The 15094-nt window shown below is 38.6% G+C and overlaps 1 protein-coding gene across 3 annotated transcripts in view; it reads left to right on the forward strand.

Annotated features, from left to right (window-relative positions):
• Positions 1-15094, forward strand: part of SMPDL3A (sphingomyelin phosphodiesterase acid like 3A) — a 72403-nt gene that overhangs the window by 20806 nt on the left and 36503 nt on the right. The window contains exons 8-9 of one of the 3 annotated variants that reach the window (XM_071548992.1): positions 3289-3397; positions 5014-14539. In XM_071548992.1, the coding sequence (XP_071405093.1) occupies positions 3289-3397; positions 5014-5195 (291 nt within the window). In that variant the 3' untranslated portion in view covers positions 5196-14539. Of the gene's footprint in view, positions 1-3288; positions 3398-5013; positions 14540-15094 lie in introns of those variants that run through there. The other 2 variants (XM_071548994.1, XM_071548993.1) reach the window with 2 other exon arrangements.

A 15094-nucleotide genomic window follows, 5' to 3' on the forward strand; every position in this document is an offset into this window, starting at 1 on the left:
GAGGTCAGGATGTAATCTACATCTACATCATCTACAACATTTAGGATATGAGAAAGCAAATAAGATGTAGACTGCAAACCATGTTTCCCATTACTTGGTTAGGTGAAAAAAACCCTTCAACATGCATACCAAATGTAGAACTAGAAATAACAATTATATTTTAAACTTTCCTGTTTTGTAACTAGACAGGTCTTATTCATTGCTTCATTCAGTGCCTTCAATTGTGGTTTTGAGTGTCTGGCCAACTTTTATTTCAAGAATATCCTTTTATTTTTACCTTTCCAAATTTAGTGAGACTTTTTTACCCACTGGTATGAAAACACATAAACCACTGAATTTACTAGTCAGTGAATAGACTCTTAACTTTATATATACTACATTCAACACATGGAAAGTCCTGAAAAATTCCTTCTCTTTTCCAGTGCAGGTCTCTGAGTGCTCAGAAGCAGTAATAATTTGTTTCCCCACACAGCTGTTACAAATTACTGGATTTCAATATTTTACTCTCACTCTCTCTATTCTGCCTTCTTCTCTCTGCCGGTTATGAATTACTAGCATTACGAAGGAGGCATACTCTTCATTTTGTTGAATATTTTAAAATATTCACTAGAATCATATAAGAATTTGCCCTGCTGCTGGCAGAAAGCAGGTCTGTAAACAATGTGCTCCTTTGTTTGCCTGAAGCATAGTAACAAATGGATTATGTGTAACAGCCATCTATAGGGCTTTTATTTCGCCTCCATTCAGTTCTGTGTTTTGCAATGCTTTTAATGAGGCTGCCTGAACTATGGTAACCCCTTGGTACATTTGTAAGCAAGAGATATTAAATGAATCAGCCCCTTCCAGGACTGCATTATGAGGTGATATGCTTTCATCACAGGATTTATTTTATAGGTGGTAGACCTCAGCAAGAGGATACTGTGGGCACAAGCAGCACTTATGTGCTCTGTAAGGCCAAGTTCAGAGTCTGCATGAATGTGAATCTGCTTTCCCACAGTCAAATCTCCTTTCGTTGCATGGCCTGAAATACAACCATTTTTGTGCATGACCTCTGCTTTGCTTCCCTTCTGCTTCAGACTCATGCTGGAATGATTGATAGTCCTTTATAAAATACTCCATAAAGAACTATTTTACTTCCCCATCAGCATGAAAGCTTGGGTCCCCATACACAAAACAAATACAAAATCCAACATTGCACAGCAGAATGAAAAGCCTCTTCTTCTTTCTGCCTTTCTGAAGTGTGAAGGTTTCCCCTCTGGAACTGGAAATGTTTGTTCCCCACAACAGAACTCACTGTTGTCAAAACCAACCAAATGTATTCATATAAGTACAGATAGATCCTTCTTTTTTTTCTCTAGAGGCCTATGTAGCTTTTACTTATTTTTTATTTTCTTTTTTTTTTTTAAGTATAGTTTACAAATTTTACCAAAGCAATGTAGGATTTACAAGTGGCATAGTGCCCTATTTATCTTTTGTGGTTTGTTTGAATGGTTTAATGACCTTGTGTTTGTTCTGCTGCTGTTCATTCACTATCAGTATCAAAACTGAGTAGGTTTTGCCTAGGAAATACTTTTGCAATACAGAAGTCAATTGTAAGCATGATAACAAAATAGATAAAAAGAAAGCCATATCACAGTCCTCATCTTCCTCTCTCTGGACACATTTTCTGTGTGTTGCTTGAAATGTTTAGATATCAAAAATTATAGTTCAAGCAATTCTTGACTTTGCATAGAGGATGCTGTGAAAAGCTGGGATCAGCTAAAGAAATACAAGACATCACAGAATCACAGAATGGTTTGGATTGGAAAGAACCTTAAAGATCATCTAGTTCCATTCTCTTGCTATGGGCAAGGATGCCTTCTACTAGATCAGGTTGCTCAAAGCCCCATCTAATCTGGTCTTGAACACTTCCAGGGATGAGGCATCCACAACTTCTCTTAGTCAAGATGCCATTGCTTTGAGTAACTGTGAGAACAGGACCAGAGATTCAAGCCTTTAAGAATTCAATGTTGTTAATTTTTTTTTTTTAATTTCATGGTTGAAAGGTGACTTTGGCAAGGAATTACCACAGTAGGATAAAATCAGATTGAACTGTGAATTTTCAAGTCATAATGAGAATCCTAAGCACAGGACTGCAAGTAACACCTTGTGCTAATTGTAAACTTCACTAGATAGCAGCAGTGAAAAGTAGAGCACTGATATTAAAATTACCTTGAAGAAAAAGGGAGAGATCATGTAACTTAGCTTGTTATTACAGAAAAAGTAAAAAACCTAATGATGAAGACAAGAGAATTAGGAAACAAAATTGCTTGGGGGAACACTTTCAAATTTTCTATGCTGTGAATTGTTTTGGTTTAATTTTTCTTCCAGTAACAAAACAACCCGAAACGTTCTTCTCCCTGACACTGTTTTCTCTAAAAACAAAAATTGGCAGGCTCAGGGAATTCACCGGCTATTCTTAATTTTACTTTTTCCTACATACATCCATTACAGTTTCCAAGCACTTCTAATTTCTAATTTTACTATTGTAATTGTGGCTCCTCTACTGCTGTCCTAAACATGTGTATGTGTGCATCTATGAGATACAGCAAGGTAAAGAGAGACAGACCCTGAATGTCCTGGTGGCTGCATGGGTTTGCTGTAATATCTGAGTTTTGGTTCCATCATTTTTGTGTGTCAATCTCCAAATGCCAATACCCAGAAATAAGAGAGTAGAGACTGAACTGCCCATGAGATAACTTCTGATCTCTTGAATGAAAATATTCATGTGCATGAACTGTATGTCATTGAACTGCAGAAATAGGCAGCACCTGCAGACTCTTGGGAAATGGACTGTAATAGAAAGAAGATTGCAAATGTGTTGTGAAGCTCTTAAAAAGGGGAGGGCTTTTTTTAATAAGTGTTTGTGTTGCTGGTTGATAAGCACAGTCCTATGGTTTATTTGTGCTTTGACTCTGTGTTTTAACAAGCATAAAGGCATGCAAATCAAGTAACTGGACTCTTATTTTCATTGTAATTAACAATTAATGAATTATTTTGCAAGTTTTAATTAAACGGAATTTAAATACAGCAAGTTTCAAACTCAAGTCTGAAAGGCATTTAAAAGGATGTAACTGCATGCTGTCAGACATGTCATGCAAGTTTAAATGATACATGTCATGGGAAGTTGCATCTGAGAAGCAAATTGATTGGTACTTTGGAAGTTGATCCAATTTTAAGGTGAGAGATGTTTCAGGCAACATGGAATGCTTAATCTCTCCGACTCATCCTTCTCTCCTTTCACTTTAGGTCTACTATTTTTTCAGAAAAATCTGGCTATGTGCTTTCAGTATCTGGCCTCTGAAAATGAGCTGCAAAACTCCACTGCTTTTCATTCTCATGGATCTGTCAAGAGGCTGTAAGTATTGTGAGCCACAAAATGTTTGAATGTGTCACCCCAGGAGTCAGTCTTTGATGGGCAGAATGAAGACTGAAAAAGCAGAGCCAGTTAACAAGTTAGCAAGCATAAATCCTGTATTTACTACTTTCTACTGTCAAGAAACCCCAAATATTTAATAGGACTTTTCTATGTCAGGTGTCTGGCAAGATCACACAACAGCCATGACAATCATTCATTGTCTTTCTGTGATAATCTATATCTAGTGATAAGAATGTAACTCCTTTTCAAAACTAAAACTGGAAAGTTGATATGCAATCACCAAAGGATTGACTAAGAATTTTTTTTTTCCATTGAGACTAATGAGTACTTTTTTAGGCAAAATGTTTTGGAGGACCACAGAAATTTGAAATGGATTTTAAACACATTGTCTTAATGTTTCTGCTTAAATGTAAGTTAGTAGACATTAAACTTACTAATTGTCCAACAAAGAATTGTGCAACAGTTGTAGAGATAAACTGTGTTCAGTTATCTGACATCATGGACCAACTTCAGTGCTGATATCCTTGAATGTATCTGCTGCTGGACGCAATGAGTCTTTGCTGATTTACATCAGTTGAGATCTGTGAAACAAACCCCAAATTTGGTTTTCGTCCTTCTTTGCTTACTTCCCCAGCCAGCCCCAATTTCACAAAGTCCCGTTCCACCATCTAATAATAATCACCACCATCATCATATCCGCAGCCCCAGGCATGAGTCAGAAAGTGTGCAAGCTCCAGGCAGGCATTCGAGTTAGGGCTGGGAGCCATCTCGGTGGCGAGGGGGAGATCCCCTTCAACTTCATGCTTGGCTGGCACTTTGTTTGCAGATGAATGCTCCCCCCTCAGCGCCTTTGTGCAGCGGCAGGGCTGAGGTGTGAGGAGGCTGCCAGCGGATGGCCGTGCCATGCCTGGACAGAGCATGACCAGTTTGGCCGCAGCCACTCACTGCCGGGCGTGCTGTTACATCACCATCAGCCCATGGCTTGGCGAGACAGAGCCAAACAGGCTCCTCGTTGTTTTACCTCTTTTCATGGACAAGAAGAAAGCCTGGGAAAAGAGCAGGGATCCCAGGCCTTCCTTGAGAACAGCCGAATATTGTCTGCATGATAATGAGGGGAACAAAACCACAAACACACAGAGCTCTCTCCTCCTGGCAAGCTGGGACACACAAAAGCGGGGTGTGTAATCGGAAGGATTGGGTGAGGGCAGCACAGTGTGGGGAGGAAATAACCCACAGTAACTCCTAGCACAGAGACCACTGCAGCTCCTGGGAAGGCCAAGCACTTCCCTTGATCCTATTTTTCCTGGCAATGTCCTTACAATTGATTTGGAGAGTCTGTGTCAATATCGTAGCACAGCAGCCAGATCTCTTTCAAAAAACAAAAAAAATTGTAACACATGGTGTGCATTTGTGATTCTAGTTTTCTGTTACACCCACAAAGTCAAAATGGGTACATATGCACAGCTCGACCTTGTTGTTACAAGCTCCTGATATGATCTCAAGAGAAAGTGATTCCTTCTTTGCTCTCTTTTGAAATTCAAAAGAAATTTCATTTTTCTGTTTGAAATGTATTTTGGTCATTCCTTCTTTCAAAGGTGGAAAAATGGATTGGCTTTGTGGATACTTTGGACACTATAGGCATCCGAACCATTTCCATCTGCTAGGGATAGGTCCAGCTCCTGTGAAATTTCTGATTCTCACAAAAATCTATCTCTTGGCAGCCAGGCATAGTGTCCCTGTGGAGAAACACGGTTGCCATGGGAAACTACAATCATGAGGAGAAAAACAAATTTTGTGAGCCATTAGGGGACTTGTATTTCTGTAGCATGAAGACAGGCAGAAAGCTTATACTCCCCTGGAAACCAGAGCAGACTTTGGCCATGGCGCAATGAGCTCTTGGAGGACTCCTGGTGCTGGACTCTTCCACCACACCTCTGTATGGGCCAGAGTCTTCCAGGACTCCTCAGGCAGGCATTGCCCTCATGCCTTACTTTGTTCCCTAGTTCCATTTCTGCAGCATATGATATTCCTTCTAAAATGTCAAGAAGGAGGATGCCATCTGGGTGGTTAGGAGGAATCCCATCTACTCTAGAGCATCTGTTGTTGCTGTTAAGCAGTTGTGCTAGTGACAGTGACATTGTAAACATTTATTCGGGAGTTGAGATCTCATGCTGCACACCTTTGAAAATTATTAGAAGTTGCCCTCTGATTTACCACCATGTTTTTGCTATAATCAGTCTTTTACCATATAATTTTACTAAATTAAGTAATGTAAGTTAAAGTTAGTTAGTTAATCTAAGTTACAGTAGTCTGACTTTTTCTCAGTGTTTAGCTTTCTATTTTGTATATAGGAGGCAATCATTCCTTCCCAGACTTGTCTTGGAGACATCCAAAATAAAGGACCGTGTAACGTGATTTTTATCTAACCTATGCGTGTGGGTTTCCCTTTAGAGAAAACTATGATGTAGAGTTGGAGGTATATCAGGATCAAGCCTTAGAATGTGTTATATATGTGTTCATTGCATACAAGACATCCAGCAGCTCAAATATTTCAGTGCACCTTGACAGTCTTCATCTGATCTGCTCCAGTTTTATCTCATCTTTTTGATCAGAGTTGACCAAAACACTGGACCAGAACAGTATCAGTGACCTGTAAATTGGCATTCATATCTCTCCATATCTGTTAAAACTTCTTTTCCTCATGTATGATGCATACTGTTGCCTCATAACTATCCCATGATTGACCAACACACCCAGGTTTACTCCTGATTTATTGTATGTTACATGGTATAAAAGTATAAAAGGTCTCTAGAAAAAGACAGAACTTTTACCTCTGTTAAACTATTGAAGGGTGTTCATAAAGCCTTCCTGAGCACTTCAGCGCTAAATTTGTCCACTAATGCATGAGATCTGATTATAGCCTTGCACCATTACAAATGTTACCACTGGTTACAGCATTATACACTAATTAAAAGAAAAAGTTTCTATAATTAAAAGAGTCTTCATTCAGATGTGCTTTTACAAAGAAGGACCTCAGTTCCTGACCTCAGTTGGTATAGTGCACTCTGACAGGCAGAAAATGGGCAGAATTGTCTCAGCTTCATACGCTGCTGTGAGCCTGATGGTAATTAATTATGTAAATAGATGTGTGCTGTTCATTTCTGTCGACAAAACACACTCCCTTTCCACATGAACATGAATCATTGCTTCCCATTGGAGCCAAATTCTGAACAAGTGTAGTAAATTTTCAAGTAACCTTGCAGGAAGTGCAATGATGGTTACAGTTCATTGTCCTAAAGTGTCAGTTCTTTAGTGGTATTGGCCCAGTTAGAGCAAGGAACCATTTTTTTATCCTAATATTTAATTTGACTGACTAGAGACAAATAAAACTAATGCTTAAACACACTAGTCTGATTCATATGATGCCTTGTCTCAGAGACCAACATGCTTTTAGAAAACTTTTTACTAGGATGTATTTTTCCTTACTTGGCTGAAAGATGATTAAACACAAAAGCAAGGCTTGGCTTCAGCAGCTTTTCCAAAAGATTAAGGACGTGGTTCAAGCAACTAAAATACGCTGTATCAAAGCTTCTTTTTCATTCAAAAAGTATACATGCTCAGTCTGAAACCATTGTCAAGCCAATTTACATTTTGGACAAAGCCTTGGTTCAGCTTTCAGATCCATGTGTAACTCTTTAGTGCCCTCCCCTGTCCCAGTCTGGAAATGTCTACATTTGATAAGGAAACTTTAAATATGGTTATGAAAATAATAGCATAACTTTATAACTAAAATTAAATATTACTGTTTCCTGTTTTCTCTCTAGAATCAACCTGTCTGTCTTAGAAGTGGGGAAGGGGTAATTTAATTTATGTAGAGGAAAAGAAATCAAATATCACCAAAGGAGTGTGTGTGTCATCTTTCTGTTTTGCACATTGTTTTGCATGGGTCATAATGATAATGACTTCTCAGTGAAGTAAGTCAGAGAGGCAAGTGGAAAAAAATAAAAATAACAGTTCAAACTCATCACTTGCTAGGTCAGTTAGATGTGATTTCAACTGGGTCATGTTGCATTCAACATGGTGTGCATTTCTCCTGCATGAGAGAGAGGATGGGTATGCTATGTGTGCTATTTTAATCAACACAGTAATAAAACAAAGAAGGAAGGTAAGGGTGGTGGAGACTGAAAGGGACACTAAGCAAGTTTGCAGATGACAGAAAACTGGGAGGAGCTGTTGACTCTCTGGAAGGCAGGGAGGCCCTGCAGAGACACCTAGGAAATTAGAGGACTGGGCAATCACCAACCATTTGAAGTTCAACAAGGAAAAGTGCTGGATTCTGCACCTGGGAAGGGGCAACCCTGGATGTTCATACAGACTGAGGAATGAGAGGCTGGAAAGCAGTGCCATGGAAAGAGACCTGGGGGTCCTGGTTGATGGCAAGTTGAATATGAGTCAGCAGTGCCCTGGCAGCCAGGAGGGCCACCCATGTCCTCGGGGGCATCAGGCACAGCATTGCCAGCAGGTCGAGGGAGGGGATTGTCTCACTCTACTCTGCACTGGGGCAGCCTCAGCTTGCATATTGTGTGTAGTTTTGGGCACTGCAATATAAGATATTATGGTATTGGAGAGTGTGCAAAGAGAGGCAATGAAGATGGTGAGGGGCTTTGAGATGAAGCCATATGAGTTGCTGCTGATGTCACATGGTCTGTTCAGCCTGGAGAAGAGGAGACTGATGGGAGATTTCATTGCAGTTACAACTTCTTTGTGAGGGGAAAAAGTGGGGCAGACACTGATCTCTTCTTTCTGATGACCAGTGACAGAACCTGAGGGAATGGCCTGAAGTTGTGTCAGGGATATTTACTTCAGATATCAGAAAGAGGTTCTTTTCACAGAGGGTGGTTGGGCACTGGAACAGGCTCCCCAGGGAAGTGGTTGCAGCACCAAGCTGACAAAGTTCAAGTGTTTGGATGGTACTCTTGGGCACAAGGTCTTACTCTTGGAGATGGTCCTGTGCAGGGCTAAGGGTTGGACTTGATCCTTGTGGGTCCCTTGTCATATTCGGTGATTCTTGGAATATACAGGAGAATGAAGTAAAATGCCTATTGTGTTTGCAGATGCAAGAAACTTACCTTATCCATACTTTAAGATGGCTTTACAGGCACTATAGGTAGCCGGGGAAGCATCTCCACTGCCTGTCTGCCCTGGGACTACATCCCTGCAGCCTCACTGCATGCCATGGCATGCCTGTCCCATGCAAGAGGAAGAAGTTTTGATGTGCAGTCAAAAGGCTCAGATTTCCTTAGACTTTTGAGAGCTGTTATCTGAAACAGTCTTTGCTTGCAAAAGGATTGTTGCTTCACATTCTTGGACCAGTACTTCAATAATATTTCCTTATACAATGTCTGTCTCATTTCCTTTCTAGTAAAGACAAAATTTCCTATGTGTTACCCTCTCCCTTGTCTGTCACACCCTCCCTACAGTAACTGGAATTCACTGATAAATTAAGCTGCCACACTCTGCTCTGTCCTTTCTCCTCAATAATGTGTTATCGAGCTTTGATGTTATGTAGCTTTGATGAGCATTGTAACAAACACTGAAAAGTATCAATATTGGTGGGGTTTTTTTTTGTGGTGTTTTTTTTTTGCTTGTTTGTGGTGAGGTTTTATTTGTTTGTTTGGTTTGTATCTTGTTTCATGATAATTTTCTAGGATAATTCTGTGATTGTAATTTTCTGGGGTAGAGAGAAATTTAAATCCTGCTTTCCACTGGTTTTCTTCTGCCATGCAATATGTGCTAAAATAAGAGTCCGTCCATCTGTCTTCCTTTGGTATACAGGTACTTTTTGCATGACTAAAATTGGATCTTATGTCCCACAAGACATTTATATGGGTTAGCTTGCCTTAATATGCTTTAAAGCCAAGTAAATGAAAGAAAGAGACAGTAACTAGAATATATAGGTCAAAGATTTCTTCATCCTTTAGCTAATCCGGTTATTTTAAAAAGTAGCAGAAAGTAATCCTGAAAGATGAGCTTATCCAAATCAATTTTAAATATTGTTTTGAAATCCCTCATGGATTTTATTTTATATTTAAAATATTTTGTAAATATTTTTGTAAATATTTTATAAATATTGTATGTCTGGGTTAAAAAAGAAACCCAATAAAAGCTTGTTTGTTGGCAGTGCAAAGTTCACTTTAGGATCAAGGCTTCAAGACCTTCACATGCAGTGCAGACATACTTATAGACATCTAGATAGCCATCTACCCATAATGGTTCAAAACAGAGGGAAGAGTGGATTTTCTTCGCAGATAAGGCTAATTAAGAAAAGGATGGGGTTTTTTATTACAGAACAAAGAAAAACATTATTCCATAAATGCACTATGAAAGATAACATCACGTTTCAAGGCTTTGCTACACATGAATCCGCACTATTATTTGTTGTATATGACACAGCATTCACCCACTGACAGAACTTCCAAAGGCAGCCTTACTGTGAGCTCTCCCTCCTCCAGCATCTGGATTGTCCCATTGTGCTGTCCCTTCGCAGCCATTCCAAGTCAGTTCCTTTTCTGTCTCTGCACCACTGTGAAACAAGCATTAAAACATATGAGAACTATTATACTGCCATTTCTTTATCTGCAAAGACCAGGATAATTTATCTTTGTCTTTTGCTGAAGATAGATGTTGGGACACAGGGCTGCTGTATATGGCTGCTGTTCACAGCAATGAGAAATTTTGTAGCTGTTGCTAAGTGTTCAAAACGAGGATGTTGTTATAGGTGGTTGTCATTAAAGGCCTCTAAGTTTAACAATAGGTCTTTGTGAGGGATAAAGGTATGAAATGATTATGCTTCTGTAGGGGTTCAGAGAGCTGAAATGAAAACAGTTTTCATCTAAAACAAAGACAAAACACAAATGGGTTTTGCAATATGATGGTTTTCAAATCTGTGGGATGCAGTATGACAGAAATAGGTGTGAGAAAAGCCTACAAAGGATGATTACAAACAGGCAGGAGTTAAAATAGAGAGAAAATTTTTGGTCTAAGTGTGGTTCAAAAAGAACACTTACATGTGTGCTGAGTAATCTGCCCTTGTTTATTTTCTCTTGCATTCAGAAAAGATGACTTCAAACAGTTTTTGTAATAAACTATTTTGTATCTAAGATATGCTAGACTCTGCCAGTTTCTCCTCAATTTGAAATAACTTACAAGACCCCAGATTCTTGGCTCTCTGCTCAGGCCAGAAACAGGTAGCATCATCTTTCTTTGGTTACAATGCTACATTTATCATGAAATAATATGAATTGTGTACTATTAGTTCCTACCAAACTGGAGTGAGTTTATATACTGCAGAATAAGTGGGTGGCAGTCAGAAAACCAGTCCACTGCATGTGCCTTGCTAGACACTCAGCTATTATCCTTTCCAATTCCAGCTGAAAGTGGGAAAGATTAACCAGAATCTCTCAGCAGATGACTATGGTACATTTCAAAGCAGTGCAAAATATACTGTAGATTTCTAACTGTGCAAATATCTGGCTGTTAAGATTTACAAATTAGATTCTGCAATTCTACTGGGACTGGGCATATTTCCAACTGTATGGTTCTTAGACAGGTTGTCTTCCTTCTACAATCTCTTTGAATTTTTAGCAGGAACAAGTTTTCAAATTGTAGTTGATTTATACTGGAAAAATGCAACTTTCTTTTCTATTAAGAAGTACTTTTGACATGTTGGGCTGCAGCCTGAAACCAGGAAATTTCACCTAGGAGGTAAACAAAACTAATATAACGATGTTCCTGCAGTGCTTGTGAAAAGATTGGGCTCTATCAGTTTCTAAATTTCTCTGCTTTGCTCACAATTTTGCTTTTCTAGAAGAGAGACATTATTTTTGAACCATGTGTTTGGGAGAACCCAATCTTGGTTTTACAAGACAGAAGCCCCTAAAGGTCTTTGATGATATCCAGATCAAGGCTTGTCCTCAGATTTGGTCTGTTACCCATTCATCACTTATTATTTGCATAGTTGTCATTGGCTGAAACTGGCAGCTCTTTGGGATGCTAAGCTCCTGTTCCTCACAGAGGCATAGAGCCTAATGCCACTAACTGTTTCAACCTTCCTTTTCTAGGAAAGAAAGCTCTTCATTTTTTCAGATTATACTGTTGCTTGTCCTAGGTTATTGATTAATGATATATTTAACAACATAAACACAAATTACAAAAAGATTTCAGGCAAACAGGTCTACATTGGAGCCCTTGAATCAGGGTATATATTACTCAGTGAAATTAACAGAATTTTCTCTATTCACAATATTTATTATTAATTATTTTGAGTCCCATACCATGTGATTGCTTTTTTCTCACAAATTAAAAGTGGATTTTATACCTAGCATGCTGTGAATGATAGAATAATTCAACTTCTCAAAATGAAAATTAGACATATGGCAAAAAATAACTTACTGGCATTCAATATAAATCAAGTAATAAGAAAATGCTTATGGAAATAGTAATCTAATTCACTGACCTGAAAGCTAATAAAAAAGTTAATTTCCCTTCAGGTTCTGTATAAGCTAGTTACATGTTAGATTAAATGTAATTTTGTTCTTGTTTTAGGACCACTAATTCTTCTAGTTTGAGCATATTTCTGTATTGAGCATATGTTGCATTACTGAGGCAAAACAACCTGCATGACAGATATAAGCAATTAATCCTCCTCAAAGCTACAAAAGTTAATGAAGGGTAAGAATTTCTTGTGAAGAGATCTCTATTTACTATATATAAACCAGCTTATCTAGTAAAATTTAATTAAATATATTTGAAATTTATTTTAATTAGGTATTTATATCGTATATTTCAAGTGTTGTGCCACTGAAGAACATCAGAATAGCAAGAAGGCAGGCCAGGCTGCCAGGAGGGATGGTGATTGGCATATTCATTGAATGCAACAAGATTAAAATGAAACCATTTTAGTTCAGTACAACTCAGAGCTCTTGCCAAATCTCAAAAAGAATAAATTGCAAGCTATCTTTTGGACACAAAAATAGCTGTACTATTTCTTTAAGTTTTAAGAATATCTGCAATGTAAGAAGCACTTGAACCCATCTGGTCATTTGCTTAGCTATTCACTAACTTTTTTATCTGCTCTGGGTATTTTTCTAACCTTTTCGCTGGTAGATTCCAACTCTCTTTACACTAAATCATTTCTCTGATCTTCTGATTGTTTCTTCTATTTCCTGTAGTTGACATTTTTCACCACCATCAGGTTTTGTCTTTGAGTGCAGCGGTGTCTTTCAAACAATTTCCTTGCTATGTTTTACTTTCTTTTGGATAGTTTTGACTGGAATTTCTGGGACTTGTTGAGTTTTTCTGTCAGCTATATGTAGCAACGTACTTATATGTCTTCTCATCCTCATTCTCTTTTGCTCTATATTTGGCCATAAAATTTCATTCTTCTTCCTTTAGAGCTTTTTTCTTTTTATTCCCTAATACTTTCCTCCATCAGTTGATCCAGGATTTCTTGAGATCTTTGAAGCTTTTGTTCAACAGTGAGTCTTTTGCTAAAGCTCATCAGCTTTGACCTGGTGATTAACTCAGTTCAGGTGCCCGTGTCTCATCTTTTTGTGCTGGATCAACTCTTGTCTTTTCTTCTTCCCTTCAGTTTCTTTCAAAGACCTTTTCCCAAAAGCCCTTGAAACCTTGGCTCTGAGCAGATTATGGTTCAAGTCTGTAGTATCCTTCTCCATGATCTGCTTCTTTCTCAGATTTTTTCAAGAAAATGTTTCCTGTACTCACCTTAGAGCTTTGATCTTTCCAGTTTTGCCTTGTGCTTGGTTTCTTTCTTCTATGACAATCTTTGCCATCTCTTGTAAGGCCATTTGTTTCACCCTGGCCTCCACAAAATCAGTCCCTGTCCAGACTGCTTGTGCCCTTCCTTTTCTTTTCTGGGTTTTCTGCCAGCAGCTGCCACTTTTCTTTCTCTATTCAAGATTTGAGTTTCTTATCCTGCCTTCTCCCTATACCTGTTTTGAGGAGGCAGATACTATCTGAACTGCCCTTCAGCCCCATGAGATGCTCCTCACTGTGAGAGGACTGAGCTGGATCCCCCAAATGGTTTATGTGACAGGTTGGCATGTTGCTGCTGGTATTTCACAGACCCACTGCTGTAAGGTATACAGTATTTTTCTACAGCCCATCTCCTGCCATCTCTTTTTGAAAAATAAAGTGTGGGGTTGAAGAAAATGAGCTAATTAGAGTGGTAGGTACCATCCTATACTAAGCGTAGTTGGGACTAAGGACAATCTTAATATGTCATAAATGTTTTAGAAATATCAGGTGAGGTGAGGTTTGTTTTACAGTACTCAGTCTAAGGAGCCTATCCACAGCGTTACATGAGAATGTTCTGTGGGTTTTATGGGCTCAGACCTAGTGTTAGCCACAACTGTGAATGCTGGTGGTGCCTAAGTTCATTAACTTAAGGACCTGAAGAGAACTTTCCAATCTTAAATCCCTTTGTGACTATAATCTGTAATTCTGCCAGTGTGGTGAACAATGCTTTCAACAAGGAGCTCTTGGACCATCTGCTGAGAAAGCTCACCATACAGCTCAGCACTGTAGCACAGAAGGCTAATTGGCTTCTTTGTTTGCTTTGGAGTAGTGCTATGGAGCAAAGTGCTAGGAGCGCACGTTCTTCATGGCTATTGCCATTAAAAGAGATTGCTGGGATTTACATCAGCTGAAGCTCTGTTCAATCTCAACATGTGCATTAAGCAGTACAGTGAGGGGTATTAATCCACCCTGGATGTCATGAAGATGTAGATTGCTGTGACTACGTCTTTAATCAAAGAGCAAGAGATATAACCTTCTCAGAGACGGTTTTCTCTTAAACCCCCACTGAAATAAATAAATTGTGTTCTTGTTATTCCCATAGATGACTTTGAACTGATTTTAATAATGGGAAACATTTTATTTTCAATGTTGTTTTAATATGGGGGGTTTAGTCAGTTTTTAGTCCTCTGAAAAATCAATGTATTGTATACACTTTCCTCAATTTATTAACTGTATTTCCTTCCTTTCTCAACAAAAGTTCTGTATAGTGGCTGAGGACTCTCCATTGGACATGTTCTTAAACTTGTCTTCAACATTAAATAAATATTGTATACTCTCTAGAAAGATTTGGTCTGAGTTTTCTTTATTTTTTTTAAAATCTGACTCAGAAATCTTGATTATTTCAGTACTCTGATACAGTTCCTTTGCACATGCAGTTTCTTTAAACATGAGTGAACAATAATGCAAGCTCCCTTCCACCCATTCCTTTTTGTGTATGTCTGCCACTCGCCTGCAACAGATAGACTGTTTCATAATAAAAAAAATTCTTGTCCTCCTTACAAGTAACAGAAATAATTCCGTCTTGGGACTATACTATTTAGGCAGCTGCTAAACTTAACCTCAGAGCAGAGAGCACACAGAGAATAATGTAAATGAAAGCAGACAGGTTTCTCAAACTATTTATCTCTGAATTAATAAAATTATGTGTGGAAATGATATGTAGGGAGATGAATTACAGAGGGACCAGTTGTGTCTTATGTAAAAATCATGTTGATGGAAACAAGGGCAAGAAAGTATAATGCTACTAGTCAAAATGCTGTCAGCATGTTGAAAATTGGAGCATCTTTATCCTAAAACAAA

Source organism: Pithys albifrons, chromosome 2 (assembly GCF_047495875.1).
Source record: "Pithys albifrons albifrons isolate INPA30051 chromosome 2, PitAlb_v1, whole genome shotgun sequence".
In the NCBI taxonomy this organism is placed as follows: Eukaryota; Metazoa; Chordata; class Aves; order Passeriformes; family Thamnophilidae; genus Pithys; species Pithys albifrons.